General features: G+C 39.9%; 2 protein-coding genes across 14 annotated transcripts in view; one reads left to right on the top strand and one right to left on the bottom strand.

The window, feature by feature from the left end:
- Nucleotides 1-8,999, bottom strand: part of LOC109037149 (uncharacterized) — a 549,607-nt gene extending 540,608 nt beyond the window's left edge. For 6 of the 7 annotated variants that reach the window (XR_011899772.1, XR_011899773.1, XM_072299869.1 and 3 more), the window contains exons 1-3: nt 8,796-8,999; nt 4,650-4,840; nt 779-1,577 (exon numbers count right to left, since the gene is read on the bottom strand). Coding sequence is in view for 5 of the 7 variants with exons in the window: in XM_072299869.1 (XP_072155970.1) it covers nt 779-1,577; nt 4,650-4,826 (976 nt within the window). In the remaining 2 variants the exon portion in view is untranslated. Of the gene's footprint in view, nt 1-778; nt 1,578-4,649; nt 4,841-6,974; nt 7,104-8,795 lie in introns of those variants that run through there. The other variant, XM_019051657.2, reaches the window with a different exon arrangement.
- A 5,216-nt stretch (nt 9,000-14,215) lies between these two features.
- psq (BTB-domain-containing protein pipsqueak) overlaps nt 14,216-25,925 on the top strand; it is a 30,465-nt gene continuing 18,755 nt past the window's right edge. For 3 of the 7 annotated variants that reach the window (XM_072299841.1, XM_072299837.1, XM_019051686.2), the window contains exons 1-3: nt 14,216-14,387; nt 17,095-17,194; nt 19,525-19,696. In XM_072299841.1, the coding sequence (XP_072155942.1) occupies nt 17,151-17,194; nt 19,525-19,696 (216 nt within the window). In that variant the 5' untranslated portion in view covers nt 14,216-14,387; nt 17,095-17,150. Of the gene's footprint in view, nt 14,388-14,658; nt 14,678-14,766; nt 15,781-16,012; nt 16,111-17,094; nt 17,195-19,524; nt 19,697-25,925 lie in introns of those variants that run through there. The other 4 variants (XM_072299831.1, XM_019051688.2, XM_019051685.2 and 1 more) reach the window with 4 other exon arrangements.

Below are 25,925 nucleotides of genomic sequence, written 5' to 3'. Positions count from 1 at the left end.
CCTTATTGCACAATGTAATCCAATTGATATCGTCCTATGGTGCTATTGAACTGGAATGACAAGATGTTTAGTGATGCAACTAAGGAGCTGCATAACAAAGTGAAACTGTTGGCTACATGCAAGTCAACTGAAAGAAAACCTTCTCTATTTAATTAATTAATTTCTTCGTTTATTCACATTTTTTGGGGGATGGAAAAAGAGAATTATCCCAATAAATTGCAAAATTTACTTCCTGGACGTTCTTTAACTCCAAGTATTGATAAGTGGATGTTCTTAGCTATAGAATAATACTGTATTTTCCCAAAGAACAAATAAAAAGTACCTGTTATTAATGAAATTTGTAATGGTTATAAAATTTCAACGAGCTATGTAAATTCGACAGAGCTACTATAAACGGAAGTCTTGGAAGAAGTTTAATTTCTTCAAAAAGGTGCTGGACAGTACACCCTCGTTAAGACAAGATCCATAAGGTAAAGGTTGTACACCTTGATTAAAAGACGTTAGAAGGCCCTATCATTACTTCTTCGCTTGACGCACTATCACGATGCATGAGGCAATTTTCTCGTTTTCTTTGAAATTGTATCTGTTATCAAAGCTTAGGAACACCCAGATTACTTCAGAGCCGAATTTATCTCACAGTTTGTTTTCAATGTAGTGTCTCATCAAATTTATGAAGGACAGTGGTAGTGTTCTTTTCTCTGACAGCATGTGATACTGGCAACCCTGTAGTTGCTGATTAGAGAAAGGCTATGAGAAAATAAAATTGATGTAAACTTACTTTGATTGGAGCCATCAGCATGTGAAGGACCAGGCATCTCATCGTCGTCATCTAAGGTCAGATCTTCTACACTGTCTTCATTATTGATGTCTTCCAGGTACTCAGTCTTGGGCTCTATCAGTTGATCAGTATTAGGTTCCATCTTAGTTTTGACCATAAGTTCACTGCCAGTTGTGTTAGGGAACCTACTCAATGCTTCAGTCTCTAAGGGTTGGTCGGATTCTGATTGATTATTCGAGGCAGACGGTGTGGCGAGAATGCTAGGAACACTTATGGGAGTAGATTGTGCTTGGTTAGAAACGGGTGGAAGATCACATGAGTTGCTAGTATCGAGTTGACTATCAGATAAGGCTGCGTTAGACGCATCATCACCGCCTGAAGGCCTACGTCTTCGGCGTTTCCTAGCAACTGGTGAGGTACTACCTTCTCTAGATTTCATAGGACTTGCGGGCGCCATTTCTGAAGAATGAGGAATGGACCTGCGTGGTTCGATGGTAAGACCTGATGAATGAGGTAATCTGGCTTGGGGGTGGGGGGGAACGGGCCTTCGCGGCGGAGGCTCTTCTCTTGGACGTTTTGCTGTTGAGCCCACATCTCGTGCATCGTCAGTGCTTCCACTACTTTCTGAGAGACCTTTAATTTGTAACGATTCGGCCGCTTTTAAAAATGTTGCTAATTGATCTTGTGTAATATTAACTTCACCCCTATACATATAGTCCATCATGGACTTTAATTCTTGGAATTTGACATCTTTTAATATAACTATGGGGTGCTTCTCGTAATGCTGACTTAGTAGTAACTGAAACAGACAAAAACAACGTACTTCATCAGAAAACAGTCAGGTGTGAGAAAAGAGCCATAAGTGAAATTTTAGGGAGAACACGGGCAGCAAGTTCAAATGAAGGGCTAAGTTGCAACCTTCACTTATAACCAACAAAATAACCTCTGCTAGCTAGCTAAGCTGATACCTTTATCACTAGTGCCCAAGAAACTTGTGCTTATTCTGAGACTTGAACCAAGATAACAATTCAGATTATTAATTTATTCTACATGAAGTTGACAAATGACCAAGATTTGCCTCATCAATATACTAAGGACCCCTTAGCAGACTCCTTATGGGAATGTGTGTTCGGCTCGATTGTCAATTTCATTTTTTTCTTTTTTGCTAACAACTCATCCATGGATACTGATGTAAAGCCATAATTGCACCAACGACCTATGAGGCACCGCTTTCACGTACTCTGCTATGGGAGTTTCAATTTTTCCTTAAATAAATGCAGGCAGCACAGAGAGATAGAAAAAGGAGGATTCCAGCGGGTGAGTGGCAAAAGGAAAGTCTTTTTGGATCTTCAACGCCGAGCTGCCTTCCTTCTACTCAAGAAAAATTCAGAACTTCCGTAGTGGATTGTGCAGAAACAGTGCCTCGTAGAAAGTTAGCACAGAAATGACTTTCGGTTGGCATCGTTGGTGGCAATGAAAATTTAGAAACATTTCAATCACTGTACTTAAAGTCTGATGAAGATCCTTAACTTTCGCAAAACAGTTGCAGAGCTTGCATTTATGCTAAGAACTACAGAAAATTACAGAAAATTACATAGTCTTTCTTGGCAATAGAGAAGTTAATTTGGATCAATTATTGCTGCATCAGGAAAAAAATGGTTCTAGTGCTTTCGTCCTTCACAATGAAAGAAGTGCCAAGCTTTCAAGTTCCGTTTGAGGCTAACTAATTGTGAATGTTGGTGAAAATTTATGTTCTACGATTTGCTTTGATTGTGTTCCTGAAATTTTCAACAATTGAGTCTGGGGACAGCCCATAATAAGCAGTAAATGCTGGGCCACTTACTAAGTACTGCGTTAACAAGCAGAATGGTGGAAAAGAAAGTTATTTCCTTCTCACAAGGGGAGCTTCCCAAGTGTAACCGGAATTTCGAGTTGAAATTTCGCATGAAGATACTAGAGATGATTTTAGGGATGCCGTATTTTTTCGTTTTTTCAAATGGGGTCGGGAGAGCCCTCAAAAAAAAGGCTAAAGATGCGGTAAAAATGCATGCGCTAGCGGCACAAGGTAAACATAGGTGATAGAGGATCTGCATCCCTATCAGTTCCGCATGGCCAAACGGTAGCGCGCTCGCCTCGCAGGCAGGAGGTCCTAGGATCCCGATTACGGCTCGTAATTTTACTTTTACTTTATGCTTGTTTATTTTTCACTTACTTTATTTTGCACCATTCGCTCCGCAAACCGACTTACGAGGTAGAACACGTAGTGACTGAAGATTTTTTACATATGCTGATGAAAACTCGAAGTTTCTCTTGGATTGAAACATTATATATAATTGAATAAACAAAACACTCTAAAACTCACCAAATTTCGTTGCCAAGCTGAATTTCCGGAGTATCAGTCAGATACAGATTCGACTGATACTCCGGAAATTCAGCTTGGCAACGAAATATGGTGAGTTTTAGAGTGTTTTGTTCATTCAATTATATATAATGTTTCAATCCAAGAGAAACTTCGAGTTTTCATCAGCATATGTAAAAAATCTTCAGTCACTACGTGTTCTACCTTGTAAGTCGGTTTGCGGAGCGAATGGTGCAAAATAAAGTAAGTGAAAAATAAACAAGCATAAAGTAAAATAAAATTACGAGCTGTAATCGGGATCCTAGGACCTCCTGCCTGCAAGGCGAGCGCGCTACCGTTTGGCCATGCAGAACTAATAAGAATGCAGAACCTCTATCACTTACGTTTGCCTTGTGCCGCTAGCGCACGCGTTTTTACCGCATCTTTAGCCCTTTTTTGAGGGCTTTCCCGGACCCCATTCGATAAAACAAATACGGCATCCCTAAAATCATCTCTACTATCTTCATGCGAAATTTCAACTCAAAATTCCAGTTACACTTGGGAAGCTCCCCTTGTCAGCTGAGTCAAAGGTAGAAATTGATGTTTCCCCCTTCCACTACTTCAACTACCTGCTTGTTCCAGAGTTGGGCAAAATCAACAAATTACCTACTCATGTAAGATGAACCAAATGTGAGGAAAGTAGGATAATCATGAAATTTGGGGGTGAAAACGAATGAGAATGGTAGGAATTAATTTCTTGAAACACACTGCAGGAAGTTTGGTAATTGGCCTGTAGCAATTTTATGCTAGAGTACAAGTAGAGAGTTGTTCCTCACAGATTGTACGTCTCAAAAATCACGGTGAGCGCATCAGCAAACTCTGAAATGCTTTTACAATCTGCGCAAGAAATTAATTTTTCTCAAGATTCCCAATTCAACACAGATACCACAGCACGGGTGAACATATCAATAGAGGATTCGTATAATCCAATCCCTACTCAATATGACCAATGTTTCCGTGAGCAAGTTGAGGTCAAATATTGCGCAGTATCCTTGTGGGCAGGAGTTGGATGGAATGAATTGACGTGTTCACATTCACATTTTCCTTGCATTGAGACAGATGCGAGATAACCGCCTTCATTGACTTAGCGCTCCCCTTAACTTGTCAGCCATGATGAATATTGCAAACCATCCTATTGAGCAGGGGTTGGATGAAATAACTCCTCTTAGGAAATGATTACCTGTGCTGCTATCATTATTCAAGTGGGAAGCTTGCTTTAATGAACGCAAAATTCTTGTACAAACTTTGAAGGAGTGCGTTTCAGACTGTGTCAATGCGATTATTTAGATTTTGGAGATTCTTTCAAGGAGGAACAACTCTTATTTTTGCTCTAGCTAAAGTTTGCAACAGGCCCATTCAGAACGAAGGAACCCCCCTGACCTGACTTAATTCCACAACAGTTTTTGTCACCAGATCTGTAGAAACCCTATAAAAATTGGTCAGTAACAAAATAAAAATTTTCAAGACACTCACCTCCAAATAAGGACTGCATGCTGAAAGAACTACTTTGTGGGCTTTTAAGTACTGGCCCTCTGCGGCTAGAGTGCAATCCACCAGCGTACCGCTTTCGAGAAGTGAATCAAATACAGAGATCAGGGTGCTTTGGTGGTTATTCCATCTTAAACAGAACTGCTGGTTATCTCCTGCCATAATGTATCACAGACCTGAAACACAAATAAGAAATTAAAATCTGACAATAAGCAATATAATTATGGATGAGAGGATAGTAAAAACTGGGGAAAGAAAAGAAGCGATGTTCACATCAGTCTGAATGCATCGGTTGTCGGTTGGCCCATTGGTTAGCATGAAGGTACAATAATTGGATGTGACATTTGTCTCTTCTTGACTTTCCCCAGTTCAAATTGGTCAACAATTAAATGGGCGAAGATGAAAGCGTCCGATGTCCAGTAGTGTTAAAGAATTTAAGTGCACGTTAGAACTAATAGACGCAAGATTGTTCAAAGCGCAAGAATAATAATTTCATGAATACTCCTGTCAGTAAAATTAGACGTTTACAAAAGAGATCATTCTTTCTCGTGAGTGTCAAGAGGCAAAAGTAACCACTGCAATTACGGAACCCTGTATTGGATAACAGACTGCTTCGCATGGGTTGAATAAATTAAGCACAGTAATCGGGTAAACAGAAGTGCTCATGCAAATTTATCATAGATAGGACTCTCGCTGGAGGATGAGCACTGAGAAAGGATGCTGCGGAAAGATCAACAAAACAGCAAGATTCAATGAGAAACGGGGAAAAACGCCACTCATCGGAAATTCAAGAATGCGAACTGCTGGAAATTCCTAAGAGCGAGGATTCTCGCAGGGATTTGAAGGGGAACAACAATTTCATGGGGAAAGACTAATTGTTCATTCAACAGATGAGTCGCTGCAGGTTATGATTAGGGTAAAAAAGTGAAACCGATGACAAGAAGCTCGGAATGCAAGGTGGCATGAGCTTTCAGTTGGCGAGGCCTGCATATTCTGTGATGAAGGTGTTTTAAGATACATTTCTGTGAATTTACAGGGATTAAAATTCATGGAAAGCGGAGAGTAAACCATGGTCAAAAAATTGAAAAGTATCAATTCTAATTGTAAATTCAGACATCACAAATTAGTGCCACCTGTGACCTTCAATTAGCAAGGAGATCATGAGCTTTGGAGAACCATTCCTTGTAAATGAGTCAAGATAATGAAACTCATAAAGATCCCTGGACACGAGACATAACACTACTGAAGAGCTCTCACAGTTCAATAGGAATGCAAACATCAGTCTGCAGCGACAAGAGAAGGGATTGAAACTCAATGGAAGATACTGATTCAGAAAGAAAGGAATCTGGCAGAACAGAGCCCACCCATTGCTCCCTCCTCGTAACCGGCATCAAAATATATTGATGATCATTTAGCTCTCAACGGACCAAGATGCTCAGAGAATTTCCTAGGTTTCCCAGCAGAGGCAGCACTTTAAATATAACATAGGCGACATTAGGCAGCACAGCTTGCTGCATGAATGAAGAATAGTAAGTCTTCATTCAACTACAGGATGAAACTGCAGAACATCGGAGGGAAACTCACCCTACATCTGGTTAGAGCTCCCGCATCGTATGTTGAGACAAACGTCAATCTCCGATTAGCTCTGAATTCGCACCACTCAACAGGTTAATACATGTAGTCAGGTGGCACCACTGGAATGGTGACATAAACAATACTTTGACATTTGTCTCAACATGCAATGCGCGAGCTCCAACAACTGGGGGCAGAAGTAAACTGATACGAGGCCAGCTACGCTGAAGAAATTGAGGGATTAATTGGACCACAATAAGATCATCTCGACAGTAGAAAGCACACTTGCACAAAGCATTGAAACGAAACATGTCAAAGAAACACTTGGAATGAGAGGACAAATTAATGGGTTATGATAAGGAGGAACTGAAATTCTATCTCAATTAAGAGACTGAGTAGGCATCAAAATACACAGGTAAGCTTATGGACAAGCATATCATCGTTAATGAGTCAAGAGTGGGAGTTGCAGAAAGTACGGAAGTCTGGATAAGGTCAGAACTAAAACAATATGGAAACTGAACTGCCAGAGGGAAGTGTGGTGTATTCAATTCGACGAGTGTGAACGTAGTAGGTTCTAATAGGGCACACATGAATGAGCGAAGGGCCAGGCGAAGGCTGTAAAGCTAACTTTTCGGCGAGAGAAGGGTAGTGGCACTAGGCCTAACAAGCATGGGTCGCGACCTTACGTGGCAGATTATTCGCAACCCTGCGGGAAAGTGAAACAAAGTTTGAACATACCAAAAAACTGAAGTGATAACTCTTGCAAGTGCTGAAAATTTTTTGAGTGTGAGTCAACAGTTAACTCCCTAAAACTTAAGAGGGGGCAGAGATAGAAGTCTGGAACCCGACGGACTTTCCATTAAGGCCTAGATACACACGGCGATTAATCGCCGCGATTGGGTTGGTTCGGGTCGCATCGCTCAACGCAATACAATCAACAGAGGCCGTCAGTGCGATCACGTATACACCTAGCGATTAATCGCCGCGATCAGCGCTGATTGTTTATGTTATTACAACCTTTCCTGACTTCCCTTACTTCTGCAGCATATGGTATCTCTGATATTCTTAATTTGCTTCCTGAGAGCAATAGAAATTGCTACATCTTTACAAAAATGAAAAATTATAAAAAGAAATTTCATGAGGAAATTTCCAGAAATTTCATATAACACTCAGAATGCAGGATTAAACCCTAGAAACTTATGAATCTCCTTAATTCCCTTTATACACACGTGGTAAACTGTGAAAGGGAACTTTAGAAATGCCCAGAAAGTTGAGTAAAACAGCAAAAACATAATTTTGAATTTTTTTCTCAAATCTTGGTTAAACACACAGCCGTACCGGTTGAACACCAAAATAAATTTTACGGATAAAGTAAGACGTTAGCTTTCATATTTGGAACATAACAAATTTCTCAACTATAAAGAATCCTAGTTCCCCCTAAGAGTCTATCCTTTTTTGGTACAAAAGCGAGGAGGGATCTTAAACTATCCTTGAAACAATTTAAATGATTTTTCAGAAACTAACAGTTTCCTTCGCTAACGTATTTCTTTTTTTAAATAGGAAATATTTGATAAATAAGTAGCTCCAATTGGTCTAATTGACGAATACTATTTTCTTTAAAAATAAAAACAACTTCTGTTTGAAAAAACAAGCATTTTTGACATTTTGTCGGTCGAAAGAAATTTCATGGGGAAAAAAGAAATTTCACGAAATTTCATTCGATGAAATTTCTTTTAGCAACTCTGTGCGAGAACCACGAAGACAGAAGAACGTAAACAAAAACACATGTAGACCACATGTACTGGTGGATTTCGCATCCATCAAGAATAAACAGGACTCAACAAATGCATCTACTCGCCCAAAAAGTAGGATTGAATCCTACTTTGAATTCAATCGCGGCGATTGGAGAAATTCCGAGAATTTCACTCGCCCGTCGCGGCGATTGACCGAATACACCTGCGTTTAAACGCCGCGATTGCAATCGCGGCGATTAATCGCCGTGTGTATCTAGGCCTTTACAACACAACACCCAGACGCCAAGATGGCGGCCGGTTACCAGCCATTGACCCGAAACGTAATGTCGAACCACACCCATAAGCTGACACGTCAACTAAGAAAATGGAGAAGAATGAAAGCGTAGTGCAAGTACGGAAGTAAACCAGGCCAACTACAAAAAACTTGGCGAATCCAAGAAATAATTGCTGGGCTTCAAACTCTTGAGATGGAAGGAAACTGGACAATTGCGAAATCAGAATCATCAGAAGAAATGCAGTGCCTGATCGATGGGTTACCAGGAGAAAAGTGGGAAAATAGAAATAAAATCAGGCCGAAAACTACACAAACACGAAGAAAACCTGAAACACACCATAAACGCGAACTTAACCGTCACTTCCAGAGAAAATTGAGGGGTCCGGACATCCTACTACCGCGGATAAGAGCGACGAGACACAATTCTAACACAGAAGGGAAAACGAAATCACAAATCGCTGCAGACTGGAACAACTACTAATACTAAACACTAAACAAAAATGATAAATGAAAATGATAAAATTTTCATACCTTTCAAATCATTAGAAAAATAAACTTGTTAGATACAGTCTCCCGTAACACAGAGAGTCTCGTTGAAGAATGAAGCACTGTCGGTGCTGCGAACCACAGCCGCAAAGCGAAACCGCGTCTGAATCCACTCGCTCAGAAGGTGAAACGCCCGGTTTTGAGTCTCTAGCTGAAAAATATGAAGTCACGTGACCGCTCTCGCTCTGTTCCTATGCGCAGTAGTTCCAAATTAGTTCTCCGCCTCCCCCACCACCTCACCGACACCGACCGAGTGAACCGTTACCACTTCAACTTCGGTTTTCGAACCGAGTTCGTTTCGTTCTCCACCGAAACGGAAGCTCGGAACGGAAAAAAGAACAGGCACACCGGTCGCGTCGCGACGCCGGCATGCTCCATGCCGGACATTTGCATATCATCTCGCTCACCTCTCACCCCGTTAATTTGTCGGCCATTCCGAGATCGTCCCATGATGTGCGATTCACCGCAACTGCCGGAATCCAAGTTTTTCGGGTCGTACGACCGAAATTTTCGGGACACCGACATGCGCCAAAAACAAATTTTCGTTGTTTCATGCACCAAAAATGTGTAGCCGAACTCGATTTTTTTCCATTTTCTAGAGTTTTCCGCCTGATAAGTACATTTCACAAAAAAGGGGAGGTATCGTCTCACTGCAAGACGTTTTCGATTTTCTGTTATCAGTTGAAGTAGAGAGACAGTGAAAAAATTCTCATCCTGGTGAAGATGCGTATCCCCCCCCCCCTTCCCTCTTAGCGGGGCTACAACCCGTTCTTAGCGATATCTCAAAAACCACACTGTTCCAAAAAGTCTTCCATTGGTCTCAAATGGGAGCTCTTAAAATTCTGTTAAACGCCGACAGTTACCATTTTTCTACTCAGGACTATTCTTTCTGCTTTTTTACGCAAGAAATGGCGGCACCTAACCCCCACCCTCCTCAAAAGATTCTTTCTGCTTTTTTACGCAAGAAATGGCGGCACCCAACCCCCACCCCCCTCAAAAGCACCAGCGTAGGTATAATTTGTTTTAAGCAACATCTCAAAAATAAGTGATCCATAAGTTTTTCATTTTGTTTTAATGACCTTGATTTTACTTTAGTTCCTTGAAGTTTTCGCCATTAATTCGCTTAGATTTTTGATATCTGAGCGATGAGATAAGAGCGAGACCGCCTAAGATCCAGATCCAAGTAGACGGCCTCTGGGGATAATCTCAACATGGACTCATGGCCAGAATTTGTGGGATTTTAGGGGTTTAGCCGAAAAATCAAAGGGGATCCAGTGGTAAGAAAGGCCCAAATTATAAAGTTAATCCTCAGTGTTGAATTACAACAAAAAAAATTCCGGCAGTCCCAGCCACCAAGGGATGTCATTGACGCCACTGATATTTTTTTCTTTTAGGTGCCTACTCAAGAAATCCTTATTGGGGATCTCAGATTATATTTTCGGGACTGAGCGAGCCTTTTCGAGACCCTCCTTTCAATGGGGTGTCTTCATAAGCCCCCCCCCCCCCCTCCCTCGTCCCCAATAGAATTTAGTTATATGAGCATGATAGCATAAAATTTCAATTGCCGCCCCGTCTACTCCAAAAAAATTGTGATTTCGAAATTTAAGATATAAATGCAGGACCACAACATCCGGATATTCGGATTTCGGATAGGGGTAAATTACTCCTCATCAATCCCCGTTTCCAGAATCCGCAGTTCCTACTTTAAACTAAACAGCCCTCAAAGAAGCAAGGAGTTTGAGTCGCTTAGGTGTATAGTTTTTGATGGTCATCGTTCGGGATTTTCTCTGGAAAAATGTTTGAGAAAATTGATAATTTTTGGCTAAGACTACATTCAAATATCTTGTTCTCGTGAAGGGAAAAAACCGAACCAAAATTCTAAGACTACCCTTCCCCCCCCCCCCCCCCCCCCCCCAATGGCTGCAGTCGCCCGAAAAAAGGCGTAAGTGTAACTCGTTTTTAGTGTCATCTTACAGAACACTGATCCAAATGTATCTCATCTGGTCTGAAATTCAAGCTTTTGAAATTGTGTCGAAAATTCATGTCCAGCTTTCAGCTACGACTGCACTCCCCTCCCCCCCCCCCCCCCCAACATTGGTGGATCTAGCAATGAAATGTATCGATTCTCGGATGAGCTGGGTGCTTCGGTAAAAATCGATTATTCAACACAGGTTTAACCCAGTGTTGTCAAATTGCTGGATTTGCCTCAACTCCCCCCCCCCCCCAAAAAAAAAAAAAAAAAAAATGTCAACAAATTATCTTAAGGGGACAGAAATAGTCAAATTCGACTGTATCTTACTCAGGACAAAGACCATTTCTCCACCTCAAAAATATTTTGCCACTGTTTGAAGGGGAGAGGGTGTTCTGCAATTAGCAGTGGGTAGAGTACCTGTATAGGGAGAGTAGCGACAGATCTGAAACTCCGAAAGTCCATCAGGCCTTCACCGATGCCTCCGCGAATAAAGTTAGGGCCCAAAAGGGCAGCCAACCTATGAATTTCGAATGTCCAGAGCGATTTACAAATACAATTGTTACGAACCGTCGTTTAGAAAGCATGTATTTGGTTTACTTTTTGCATAAATTTACTTATTTTTGCGAAAGAACGCTCATTTATGTACATTCTTAGCCATCTTGGTTAGAATTGAAATCTGTAGGCTGGCAGTGAAATTTTGTGTGTTAGAAGTTGCTCAGAAGGGTGGCTGCACTTTTGGGCCCTAAGCCCTCCATGAACCGATCTGTCGCTACTCTTCCTATACAGGTACTCTAGCAGTGGGTATTTAAACGGCCAGAATTTTGAAAGCTTTCAATTATTAACGCAAATGAGAGACTTTAGGATCCGTAGTTTTTAAGACATTGCGATAAATGAGTTACTCGCCCACTTTGGGGGGGAGGGGGTTGGTCATAGCTGAAAAAAAATGTCTTCCTTGCTCCAACACGATTTCAATAGCTTTAATTACGGACCAAGTGAGAAACTTTTGAGTTCGTAGTTTTCGAGATGCCACTTAAAACGAAGTACACACCCTTCTTGAGATGCTGTCTGCCGCCATTTTTGGGGGCAAAGGGTAGTCGCACCTGAAAAAATAGACATGTTTACTTAGAAAAAGATCAAAGGCTTTCATTTAAGACCAAATGAAATACTTATGGATGAATATTTCTTGAGATATCTCTAAAGATCGATTTTGCACCTTTAAGGGAGCGAGAAATGCCCCCCCCCCCTCCCCCCGGGGTGGATTTCTTAACAGCCTCTCTACACTTCAATGGTCACAAAAACAAGAAAATCGCCGCGGGCAATTTTCCCCCTTTCCCTAAATTTCCTTCTAATGTTCTTGTACTATTTGGAAGGCTTTTCGTAATCACTGCATTTGGATAGTGAAATTACCTACTTACTAGTCCACATATACAGGGTGATCCAAAAGTCCCTTCCACCCCCTCTAACTTTTTACCTAATTGAGATAATGATTTGAAACTTGGGGGATATTCCTAGGTCAAAGGGAGCTACTTTTTGGCCCCCTAAAATTTTCAAGGGGCCCCCCTTGGGGGGGGGGGGGGGGGCAACGGCCCCCAACTTTTAATTTTCAAATGGGAAGACCCCCTTTGTGATAGCTCGTTCGAAAGAGCATAAAAAAAGAAAACTTTTCGCTCAAATCCGAAGTCAATATCTCAAATCGTTTCAAAATGGCGGCCGGTTAAAGTTCAAAATGGCCGAAAATTCACACCGGTTATTTGTCGATGGATTTGCTCGAAAATCGGTATGTAGGGGTATTTTGACACGAGAAAAACGAATTTGACGTTAGACTTTCAAAAAAACCGAAATTTCCAAAATGACCGCCTAATGACCAAAAATTGATTTTTTTTTAAATCTAAGTTCAAATTTGTATATCTTGTGCCAAAATAATCTTAAATTCCAAGTTTTAGGCAAATCCATCAGGAAAAAACCGAGGTGAACATTTTCGGCCATTTTAAACTTTAACCGAAGGCCATTTTGGAAATTTTGGTTTTTTTGAAAATCTAACGTCAAATTCGTTTATCTCGTGTCAAAATACCCTTCTAAACCGATTTTTGCGCAAATCCATCGACAAATAACCGGTGCGAATTTTCGGCCATTTTGAACTTAACTGGCCGCCATTTTGAAATGGTTCGAGATATTGACTTCGGGTTTGCGCGAAAAGTTTTCTTTTTTTATGCTCTTTCGAACAAGTTATCACAAAGAGGGTCTTCCCATTTGAGAATTAAAAGTTGGGGGCTCCCTGAAAATTTTAGGGGGCCAAAAAGTAGCTCCCTTTGACCTAGGAATATCCCCCAAGTTTCAAATCTTTATCTCAATTAGGTAAAAAGTTAGAGGGAGTGGAAGGGGCTTTTGGATCACCCTGTATTGGTTCGCGGCGTGCGGATGTGTTTAATTTTTATCTTTTCCAGGTATGATCAATCATTTTATTTTTTGGAAACAAATTTTATTAAGATTTTAATTCATCTTTTTCAGATAAACAGGACGCCGTTTCAGGCAAATCTGAAAGGGAGAGGGAATTCGAGCCTAAGTTAAGAAACTACAAATTGAAAAAAAACCTCAAAAAGTTTCCTGATTTTGATCAAAATTGATCATACCCAGTGGAAATACACTCAGGAATAGAAGGGGAGCGATCGCCTTCTCTAACTCTCTTCAAATGACTACCTTAACAAGAAAAAATTTTCCAAAAAATGTTGATAAAATTATTCTGAAAAGAGGTCGGTGCGGAAATGCTGCCTGATGCAGAAAATCGACCTAGGTGCGTGTTTTCATAAATCACTGGCGATGGTACCTGTGTTGATTTCATAAGGACTGAAAGCGGCGACCTTCGTAGAATTTGGAGGGAGCCTCTTACAAATTTTATGTAGGTACAAGCAGGACACCTCATAGTTCTACATGTAGGTCGTAAACATTAGTAGACAGAGAGAGTCGATGACTTTGAATGAAGTTAATTTGTAGTAATTCGGCAACGTTGCACGGGGCGTCGCGCCACGGGCTGACCTCGGGATGGGTCGATCCGAAATCAATGTTGCGAGATAACAAATAGATAAGGAGGAGACTAAGCGCCGCGCCGGGTGCCGACTGCTGATAAGCGCCGGTCGCCCGCGTCGCGGCGCGTCTGGCTCAAGAAGATCGATAGAGTCAAAATGGTCAAAGAGACGGAAATGCGAAAGCCGATAGCCGGTGTGAATGCCGGCCGGCCCGGTTTTGGCTGGCTGTTACGTTGGCTGGTCGGCCATCTTGACTTGAACAAGGCAGGTTTACAAGTTGCTACATTCTGGTTTATCGATTGGCCGGCTGCGGTTCCCGCGGCGCTCAGCCTGAGCCAGAGCGCAGGGACCGAACCAACCGGTAAACTGGAGGGGGTAAACGTATTTTTCAGCCAGAGCGGCAGCACATTGCTCGAGTAGAGAAGAAGGAATACAAAGGGGGAGTAAGGAGAAGGATGATGATGAAAATTGTAAAGTCTAAAGAAAGATTCGAGAGGAAGAAGTAGGTTCACAACAAAATAGCTTATCGTCTACTTTGCTTTGTACAAGTGTTCAAATTGTCGTTTCCTTCTTCTTAACTACGTAAGTATTGCCTCACTTGACTTTATTTTGGATCCCATTTCACATTTCATTATTAGGCTCTTCCTCTCATCGATCTGTCCAAAAAGAAAACTAATGAACAGATGTAAAAGAACTGATGCTGCTTTTGTTTTCTTTTCCTCAAATATGTGATCGCCGCTGAAATGACTGCGTTTACTCTCTGCGACTACTTTGGAAGCTCAAGACGACTGATAAACAAAACCGGCTAAGATGATTGCGGTGCATGTGTTTATCAACAGCTTGCCCATGTGTTGCGTTACCGAATTTTCTCTGTAAATACTGAAAACTAAATTTAATTGCATCCCTCACGTTATCGTGGCAGTCCCTCCCCGCCAGCGTTTCTTTTGATAATTCTTTTCACGTGTTACTGTTTTTCGTCATTTCTTCATCCCTTCCAGCCGGCGCTCCCCATCCCCTGTTTTTACTTCAGCATCCCTTTTGTTAATTTTTTCCCACTCTGCTTTCAGTTTTATTTTTTTCTTCTTTTTCCCTCGGACCGATCGCCGTTTGTTTATCACTCACGCTGAATTCTTGCTCCGATTTTCAAACCACTCCGGCCTCGCAGACGATATCTGAATTGAGGCTACTTTTTTTTTTTGTTTCTCTTCGGCTTTTTGTTTTATAGAGCCACGAGCCACAATTTGAGTTGACTAATGGCATTTATCACTTAATTGTGGTTTTCTATTCTACTCATTTTAGGTTTTCCATCGGCCTAACGCATTACCTGGCCTTGCTACATCTTTTTTTCTCTCGGCCCAACTGTGGAAGGTTACTTTACAAAACTTTCTTATCATGAGTCGTCCTCACTACCCAATTCATGATTCCTTCTTCATTGCTCCTGGCAACTGACAATTAAAAGCTCTGGTCCCAAATGTGCGTCAATTCATTCATTCATGCTGGAATCTACTTAGAATGAATCATGATACGTATGCCTCGAATTTTCCACTAAACCGATCCCCCCGGATCAGTTCAAATCCACGTTTGCTCCGACTGCCTGCCGATTTTGTACTTAAATATTGGACAACAATGCAGTGATAAATTTCTGATATTTCGCACCCCCGGCTGATTGATTGTTCAAAGTTGAGCCGATGTTCGAACTTTTGAGGTATCCCAGAACTTCTGAGATCGCGTCAAAACTGAGACACCACTTCGCGCCAGTATGCACCTATCTTATTTTCTGCCTGTCCTATGTTGGTCCAACTCGAAAGTCGAGCTTGTTATTGTTGTGATTATGTGCTACCGAGGACAATAATTTCTGCTAACATGCGTGTTTCACCTCTGATTTCGATCAATTCATCCCTCGAAATGTAACAGAGCAGCTGTAATCATTATTTGACAGTGGTATTAGGTGAGCATCCATCTCGGTGTTTTTCCTGTATGTAGAAGTTATACTTCTCTACTTCTCCCTCTGTTTTCCTCACATTGATCGTATACTCATTATCTGAATTTCTTAGTTGCTTTCGTATTCATTTTTATCGCTGATTTTTGTTATTTTGAAGTATATTTATTTTACATTCGAGCCCAGTAACAATTGGACTAGCTCATTAGTCAGTCCTAACCTCAAAAATTAGATGTAAGTTCACAGACAGTGAGATAAACTGACCTGTTTATCATTCTAAGGCCCCAAATTCTCCAACTTCGTAGAACTTAGCATCGTTACTTCAGAATGTATTAAATTGATTCATTCGGCACAATCTTTATTGAGGTAATTTTATGTGTAGGAATGTATTGACATCAAGCTGGTGTTCACTTGTCATTTTTGCGCTACGTGATCTAAGGATAGTTATGGTCTCTCTGGGTTTTAAATATAAAAAACAGTTGTCTACAGTGACATTTCATGTCTGCCAGTCTCCTTGTGCGTTAGGGACTAGTGGGACCTTAGCAAGAGACAAAAATTTATCTAGCATTACTCCGCTCAATTCCTAAATTCAGCCTGTGGTTTCATCCTGTTCTTGAGACAGGGAGTTTTATGAAGTATCATCGACCACCGAGAAGCCTACTCCATCAAAATTTCCCAAAGAATAATGCCATTAGATTATCTGTCTTTTTACTTGCTGCAGTCTGTTATCCGAAAATTTACTCCTGTCAAGCAAGTACTGATCAACTATTCAGGAATTGTGTACTAGGTATTGAAAGGTATTTGACTAAGTCAAGAAGTTGATACAGTTTTGAGTAGTTCTCTCCCCTGGGTTGATCATTGAAATTTTCTTTTAGCCTGACATGACATGGAAATGTGAATTATTGCATGGCACAGGTAGGGCTTGGTCTCATATTGTTGTGTCAACACAGCCCTAACAGTTGCCTCGCCATGATCATGTACATCCATCGCTTGTTTTAATTTCTGACTTCAGCCCATGCCAAATAAGTCGAAGCACTAAAGTGAGCCGGTAGATCCACATCTGGAATCTTTCATTTAATCCCAGTGGTAAAGCGAGAAGACACTTGTTTCTCGTTGCCCTTTGAAAGTGTCAAAACTTTCTTTGTGTGGACCTGCGAACCACCGAAAATGCTTTTTCAGGAGCTCAATGTTCCATTTCTTGCGCTTGTTTTGTTTTATTCTCCACTTGAGAACTTATCAATGGTTTCTTTTATTTTTTTACAAGTCACACTTTTGACAGATTAATTAGAGTCAGTTACATTTACTTACATATTTGTGTACCTAATTTTTATGAAATTCATTCTTTTACAGATGGAGAAGAACAAAAGTTAATACTGTAACCTGCACTGACCTCAGAAGCCGCGACTATGTCTGGCTACTATAATGAGTCTGATAATGTGATAGAGAATAGGTGAGTTAGCTTTTGGCCATTATATTTTATAGTTAGAAAACTACGGTAATAAGTATACTCTCCAGTATTTGGTCTAGTGGAGAAAACACACTATTTTTTGAGTAGGTGTGTGCAATACTTACTCTAGATCAAACAGTCTTGTTTTAGAGGTGCAGAAAATCCTCGATCATGTGCCTGCTTATTAGAACTGGGGAAAGAAAAGAAGAGACAAACGTCACATCCAAAAATTGCACCATTCAACAGATATTTACATGCTGACCAACTGATGATTGATGCATCCAGACTGATGTAACTTTTGTCTCTTCTTTTCTTTCCCCAGTTCTAGAAGTATTGTTAGCTAAGTTGCCACTCACATAGCGCTCGCAAGCAATTAGGTGCAATCGTTTAGTAACTATCGAAGATGGACTGTGGCCTCATTGTGAGCTTAGTCAATCCTCTATCCCTCTAGACACTAATAGTGATGACGTCAACATAGGGATTGTCCATAGTATCAAATTGGATCCAAACAATAACATTGGCATAACCTCTTTCAATGCTACCAATGCTGAAAAATCGATATATATCGCTTTTCTGTGACGTGGCACTAATAGCGTCTATTGAACAATTGCATCATGGTGGCTTGCAAATGGAATGTAAAGAGACACAACAAAGAAAGGAAACTAAAGAGGTGTGGACCATTTTATTTGGTTCAATTTTTCAAATGAAGTCATGTTGATGCCCCATCTTTCCACCTCTGGCCAATCTAATTATACTGTGTTGAAAGCAATGGTTAAAGTTTGTTGAGGGATAGTCAACAAATTTGTCTCATAAACTGAAGACTTGCCAATGCTAATATTTTTTCAGAAGCTGCGCTCCATATTCCTTGTAATACTGCCTGGAAATGACGAAGTAACTTATATTGTTGCATATTGTACGGAGCTTTGTAGACAGCAAGTATTTTGAAAGCTTCCTCAGTCAAGGCCTCAGTGAAGGAGCAAAGCTTTTTAAGAAAGTCCTGTCTTTATCAGTCGAACTCTGCCCTCAAAAATATGCCTGAAAATACTAACAGGATGGCAAATTCCATGTTCCAAGATTGTAATATTCTGTTAATGGGCCATGGTAAATCTGCTTACTTGTTCGGCTCCATCTTTGTATGGAAAGTTTGTTGATCGAAAAAAGAGGTTGATCTCTCACGAAGCAAGGTAGCTAGCTACTTCACAAGGGCCAGAACCCAGATAGCTTTAAATGTATTTTCCAGGGGTGGATGTACGAGAAAATCGCAGACCCCCCTCACGTTCTGCTTATTACAACATTTTTCGAAGAATTTGACAGTTCCACTGAACATTTCCATTTGACATTCCCTTTGCTCTCAAGAACGTGACAGTTCTTCATGTAAAATCTGAGAATTCAGGTAAAAAAAGCGTTCCTCGAGTGAATTTATCATAATTTCTGAACATGGTTAGCAAAATTCTGCAGGGTGGAAAATTTGGAATTTCTCGGGAATGTGCCACTGTAAGTCATTATGCCAGATCCTATCCTTAACAATTCACAACCATTGTGACCTAAACGTTCTTAGTTTTGCAACTATTGCTTCGGGGCTTCACTCGTCTCGTCAAGGACATCCTTGACCGCAGGAGGTCATTCCTTGTTAAGTAAGGCAGAGGGATGTTCAATCCTATAGGAAATCTGTGGTACCTTGATCTTTTCACTGTTATTAGTTCAGAAGAGAGAGATTTGATTCATGGAATGTGAATTCTTATCAAATGAAGTTAGTAACTCATGTTGAGATGACCAATTCAATAATCAAAAGCTGTAGACTTACATTAAGATAAAGGCCTCTATGGCATCCCCATTTGGAATCAACGTCCTCAGAAAAAGCCAGGTGCATCTTTCTTCCGTTACAAATTTCAAAGTCTAGCGAATGCACATCAATAATCGCACTTATTTTCATCATTTGCGAAACGTTTCTTCCTTTACTAATGCAAGTACATAGAAAGATCCTAAGTTCCTTAAATCGAAACGCAAGGTTTGACATGTACCTACGCAAGTATTGCTGGAATTCACTGACATTTTACTGGATTTGATAATTATTTCAGAATTCCTGATTCATGGGAGACGTCTGAATTGTATTTTATTTTCAGTTTTTTTTATTCATCAATATTTCATAAGAAGGAAGGTGTACTTTTTTTTTTCTCTCTTTACTCACATCAAGCCTCCTCAATTCTCTCATTAGAAGAAACAAATTTTATAACTAAAGTGAGATACATTGTGCCTTGAGTTGACAATGAGATGTTTTTTTCTTTTCCTTTGCAATCTATTTAAAAACTAATTTGATTCTTTTGTCTTTTCAGTGGGGAGGATTGGTCCTCCGCCGCAGACTCTAATATGGCAAGTCAGCATTATTGTCTCCGGTGGAACAACTACCAATCCAATATGACCTCCGTATTCCATCATCTGCTCAGGACTGAAGCTTTTGTCGATGTAACGCTGGCTTGCAATGAAAATTCTCTCAAAGCACACAAGGTATGATTAAACTCTTCTGATCATAAAAGGACAGCCAAAATTACTTCATTTTGCAATAAGAGACAACTATTTCTGGTTCATTTTAGGTACAACACATGTGCCAATCGTTTCCCTGTACGGATAAGGGATCTGAAGATGAAATAGAAATACTAGTAATTCATTGTAAAATGTTGAACTGGAATCAGCTCAATTGCATTTCACATAATAAAATTTCCTACCATGTATCACTTTTTCGACAGAAAGCCATATCTTATGAATTATGCCTTGAAATAATCGCTCCCACAATATTAAGAAATTTGGCGCGGCCTAAATTTTGATACCATCTGATGTGATTAGCCTTATGATCTTCCGAGCACAATGAGCTTTGAAAATCTAAGTTTCAACAAGCCTATTTCGAGAAAAGCAGAACTAAGAAGTGAACTTTTTGGTATGCTTACCAGCAATATCTAGTAGGAATGTTGTAACATCTGATCCGTGATTGAGGATATCTTTTTTTCTCTGCAGGCAGGGTCATAAGATGAGACCAACGAAAAGAATCTTATTCCTCTAAAGATTAATCAGCGCAACAATAAGCGCAACATTCATTCACCCTTACATAGCATCAATCCTGCATTTCCATTAATAAATGTATGTAATACTTAGGGTCCATGATTAAACTTTCAGCCCTGCTTTTTGTGATATTGACACCTTTGATTTTAAAATTTTCAGGAAGTTGTAAGGAACATCGTATCAAATGAAGTAGAAATTTAATCGGTGTCGAATTTCTTGGTAGTGTGTGCATTGTCCTCTTACAACCACTTTGAAGATCTAGAGGAGATTTGTTTCAAAGTGTAATGCAAGGGTGCAGGAAAAATTCTCTCCCTGTTCGAATAGGGTATCCCATAGCTAGCCCTTAGAGCCAATTTTCATCTTTGCAGGGTCAAGGAGTCAACAATTTTGTGCTAAGTGAAGACCACTCAATATATTTGCAAGCATCACCTCTACAATGAGGCAAAAAGTTAAGTATGGCAGAAACTGGTTAATATGCCAGTGGGTCTAAATTCCTTAAAAAAGCACAAAGCATGTGCTGACCAAGAATTTAAATTAAATTCAGGGGTGCAGAAGATGGAGAAAGAAAGGTCATATCAAATTGGCACCGCTTTGAAGCTCTGGCAGAGTGTATACAAGTCCGGAAGTCCGGAAGCAGTACTGATTTTTTAAGGGCGGTCCAGAAGCACTGAAAAAGTGCGGAAATTCCGCAAAAAGGTCCGGAATTTTTTTTCATTTTTGTTGCAATTTCAAATTTTTCTAATTTCGTCAAATGGAGGTACTGAAAAAGTATGGATTTTTTCTGTTTGAGGAGGTACTGGATTTCTTGAGAATGTACTGAAAAAGTACTGTAAAAGTACTTATTTTTGACCAGCCTGTTTTTGTAGACACCCTGCCTAGGTCTTTACAAGGTGATTCTGCAAGGTGAGCTGATTTCGTGCATAAATTCAGAGCGCCAATAATCCAAGATTTTTCATGAAAATCTAATGACTTCAAGGAAGAATTCCCGTTTTACAAATCATATTCTTCCAACTTCATTTTTTAAGAGAAACGCTTTATCAAACTGAAATTAGTGAAAAGTTGCCCTGCAAAATTAGGAAACTCCCTGAATCTCATGAGAAATGTGAAACTTTCCATTTACTTTTGAATGAGTTAGTTTCCCAGAAAAGATTCTGCACTTAAAGTGTATCAAAATTTTCGTTAATTTTCAGTCAACCTATATTTTTACCTTTTTGCAAAATCAAAATGGTGAAAGATTGGACGATTTTTAGTCAGAGAGCTTTTTCTGCTGCAGTGTGTGTTTTAAGTCAGGAGTTTTAAAATAGAAGCAGTGCCAAATTTGGGAATATTTCAATCCCCCGCCCCCCTGCAAAGATCTTATAATACAAAGAAACAAATTCATTGACTTGTTTTTACTCTCCTCTACATTGCTAAGTGTTGCCGGGCAATCCTTTTGTGTTCGCATCCTGGACAGGATATTCTCGGTTTCTCAAGTAAAGTCGACAAATGTGTATCATCAGCAGAAATTTTGTGGCATGCAATTTTGTGCAGCCGGTTCAGGGTAAAGCTATCAAAATATTGTATTTAAGTTTCAATGCCTGTATCCTAAACATTTAATATTAGTTTCAAAGTTAGCTCAGCAGTAAGCTAGCAAAGTTGGCTAGTCTCATTGTTAGCAATTCCCCTTTGAAAAATTAGGAGACTCCTCTTATCTATTTGAAGGCACTAGAATAAAGTAAATTTCGCCAAGACTCTTATCTTGGTCATTGTAGTGGACTGAAAATGGATCAGGAATCTGAGGGACTGCTTTTCAAGCACTATTGCCTGCAAAATCTCTTTTTAAAAACTGAAGCTGAAGCCAAGGCAATTCCAATGGCAAACATCGCAACTTGATTATACACATGGAACGTTCAACAAGCTTGTTCAGTAATTATTATTTTTAGCATTTTTAGCTAAATTAGAGAATGCTCTTAGTTCACAGGAATTTTTGCAGGTTTTTACAACATTGACCCACCAAAAACGAAGTCGAAGTTGCATATCTTAAGCTCCCACTCAAACTTGCATCTCTAAGAAAGCCAAGATAGCATCCAAAAATATCCTTTTCATTGCACGATCTTGATTGTGTGTTGCCCTCTACTTGACTCATAATCTGTGCAGCCGTTCATTAATAGCAGCTACAAGGACTATGGATTGGACCAGAGGCATCGCTCAAACAAGATCTTGCTGCCATGAGAGGGATGTTTTTTGACACCATATTTATTGGGTTATTATTGAAGAGGGCCCCCATCCGAAAGGAGGGGCCCCAAAAACATATCAGCACCCTATGAATATTCGAGCCAGACCAGCATTGTTGCCGACTAAGTGCACTTTCATCTTTTGAAAAATGGTAAAATTAAAAATCACTGAACAAGCCCATTCCAAGTTATACAGTAACGTATTATTATCAGTTTTCAAAAAGATGTTTTATAAGTGGCCAGCCGAATTTCGCTCTAGATTTATTGACTGTTGCAAATTTCAAAGTAAGCTCCAACAAAGTATCATAAAAAACAGTGTTAAGTTTACTTAGTGGAAGCCACCAATCTCACCAAATTTCTTATTGGATCTCACCAAATTTCTTATTGCCATGTTTGGCTCTCATTCTATCGGCTTAGTTTATGGAGTATTCGCATGAAGCATGCAGCACTAGTACAGTAACTAGAAATGACTCGGTGCTATCTTTGGCTACTTTATTAGTCCATGAACACCTTTATTTGGCATGAATGAAAAGAGTGACTGTGGTCGCTCAGACCTTCACACATGTGTGTATTATTATTACCGTCTCAATTTATTTCTTGTCAGGGCTTGGTTTTGTTTGTATGAATTTTGTAAGGTTTCAAGCATTGATGAAAATGCATAAACCTCTAAGTTGAATTTTTTCTCTCAAACTAAATGACAGTTGGCATAGCTTCATAGTTTTGCAGGAATCGTTGTAAAATTCAAGCAAGATGTTCAACTAGGCGGAAATTTACTGAGTAAATGCCTTTTTAAGCTCAACTATTTTCCATTAATTTGTATGTTGGTCTCAGAGGTTCTAGAAACTGAAGTTTCAGCTTCTTCTTACCTTAAGTAAGCCCCGATTATCAAATTTGTTATCAAAGCAAGCTCTGTAATGGCCCATCATCTGATAAGGGTCTATGAGGTCGGAAATGTCAGTTTTGTTCCAAAAATGAACTTTTAGAACGGAATGTTTTGCTTAGGTCCAAGATGCTTCTATGGATATATATAAGTCACCCCCCCCCAGGCTCCATTCCTAGGGGGAAAGCTGATTATTTGATTCAGCAAGTTTTTCCTCTCACGGAATCTTTTGTACTTCTGCACTATTAATGGAGATTCAGCATTTGAATTCTGAATTCAAATGTTCTAATTCCATCGGAGCATAAAATTTCAAGGCTCTCTCCTACCATCAGTAAACAAAGTTGTGTGTAGATTCAATTTCCTTGAGACAGGCTCAATGATCGGTGGGTTTTATAGAAAATTTAGCTCATGGGTATGACGCAATCATGATGTCTAATATTAGCATATAATTATTCAAATCAATGTTAGGGTGAGTAGTCCATGATCGCAGAAGAAGATTCCAGCTCCTGGGTCCAGAGGACCATTCCTCAGAATATTTTTTCACAAAGCTGAAACTACTTTAACTTATTCTTTTTCTAACGGTCCCTCCAAGGCCAGAGAACCTGCTAAGCACAAAAATTGGGAAATGAAATCACCGAGCGGGTCAGTCCTAACAATTAATAACTGCTTCAATTTGCCATTCAAGCTGAGTTAAGTTCGAAAGATGGCTTAATAGCTAATCATTGAAATTTTCAGATCTAATGGACATTATTTTTTTTTTAATTTAGAGAAGGTTTGTCCATCCCACGAATACTATCTTTTACGCTGTTCACAACAAGTTGATTAGCGTGTTTTATGTTGAAGGAACTTCCTAGTAAGTTTTTCAACAGGGTGACAAGACAATTCAGGGTATTATAGGTTCATAGATGAAGAAGGCAAGTGACCTTTTCATGGTTCATACATTCTATAGAAAATTTAAAATCATGTGGAAGCCTACCAATGACAAACGATTTTTGACTGAAAACTTTCAGGGTTTCAAGCTTTTAGATAGTCTAATAAATTCTAGACAGGGTGGTAACAGCCATGGAAAACTTGAAAAGCTTGGTGAGGTTTGGAAATTTTGATAAAAACTGGTAGGGAAAGGAATTTTAGCAAGGGTAACAGAATTCTATCCTTTGGAAAGTAGACCGTGTCAAGCAATGATGCTGGTTCGTTGTGTGTGTTGTTTTTTTTATTTTTTTTTTTTTTTTTTTTTTTTTTTTTTTTTTTTGTAAATGAAGTCAAGAGAAATTCAGGAAATTTCTCCAATTCCAGTCCTGGATTTCGTTTGAATAGGTACTAAGGGAATTTTGATCTGAGTTCAGCCGCCACTGCCTCCCTGCTAAAATTAGTCAGTAAACTTCCAGATTGAAGATGTCACTTGTATATTAGGTAAGAAAAGAGCAATAGTGTTCTCTTTGTTCTCAAAATGTACCCATTGCACCCTAAGACAAATTTTACTGGACATGATCATATCTCAATTTTTCAGAAATATTACTTCACTGCTCATGGAGGTCCATGCAAATACCTGAAAATACTTGAACAGACTTAATCCTTGCCCCAACCCTCATCTGCACTTGAAAATTGTATAATTCTAAAGGATTCCCGTTATAAGGACGGTTAATTGAACTATCATCAAAAAAAATAAAATAACGTGCTCTCAAAAAACATGGGAAGATAAACCAAATCTGTGACTACAAACAACTTTTGACTGGTATAGTTTTCAGTCCATCTTGGATGAGGAGAATGCTCTAAATGTTCAAATTTTCAAAATGCTAAGGGGTGCTGTTTGCCTTTTCAATGTGTTTAATACTCATGGAATGAAGTAATTGAATTTCCAAAGGAATCAAGAAAAAATTTTGTCTTATTTTTCTCTCCTCTTTTCTTGTTTTTTGTATTCAGTTATTTTTTTATTTATTTTTCGATGCAGTTGTAAAAGTAGTACTTCATTCTCATCCCCCTTTTTTTGGGGGGGGGGCGTTTTTCACTTTCGTTTCTTTTTTGGGGGTTTTCTTTTCCCTTTTCTCTCTTTCCTTTTCTTTTTTTCCTTCTTTCTCGTTTTTTTTCCTATTTCCTTTCATCTGTTCCCTTTAACCACAGGAAGTGAACTCTGTTGATATGACTACTATCTTCCTTTTTTCCCCCTCTCCTCTTTTCTTTTCCTTTCTGGTCTCTTTTTTGATTTTCCTTTGGAAGGGTGATTAAACTTGAAATGGTGCGTTAATAGAACTCTCAAGGTCTCCCATGTTTGCTTCTGAAGCCCGCACGAAGCAGATCTTGATCGGCGATCCCTCCCAGTCGTGAAACCCGGGCGCAAATGCACAAATCATCGAACGGGCCCGTCGTCAATCGCATTGACCCAAAACGATTTTTTAATTCCTGGCGGCACCGCGCGCGCCGCGCCGATGGAAACTCGCTCCACCCGTCTGGCCCGTGCATTCTTTTCCCCCGCCCCCGCTCAGGCCCGGTGTTTTCCTCGCCATTCCGTGAAAACGTGGGCAGGCTCGCCATTGGCAGAAAAATCGGGTGGGATTCCGGAGGGGCGATGAAGGGAGGGGAAGGGGGGCTG

The sequence above is a fragment of the Bemisia tabaci genome, chromosome 1 (genome assembly GCF_918797505.1).
Source record: "Bemisia tabaci chromosome 1, PGI_BMITA_v3".
NCBI classification, from domain to species: Eukaryota; Metazoa; Arthropoda; class Insecta; order Hemiptera; family Aleyrodidae; genus Bemisia; species Bemisia tabaci.
This window is presented reverse-complemented; position numbering and strand designations above follow the sequence as displayed.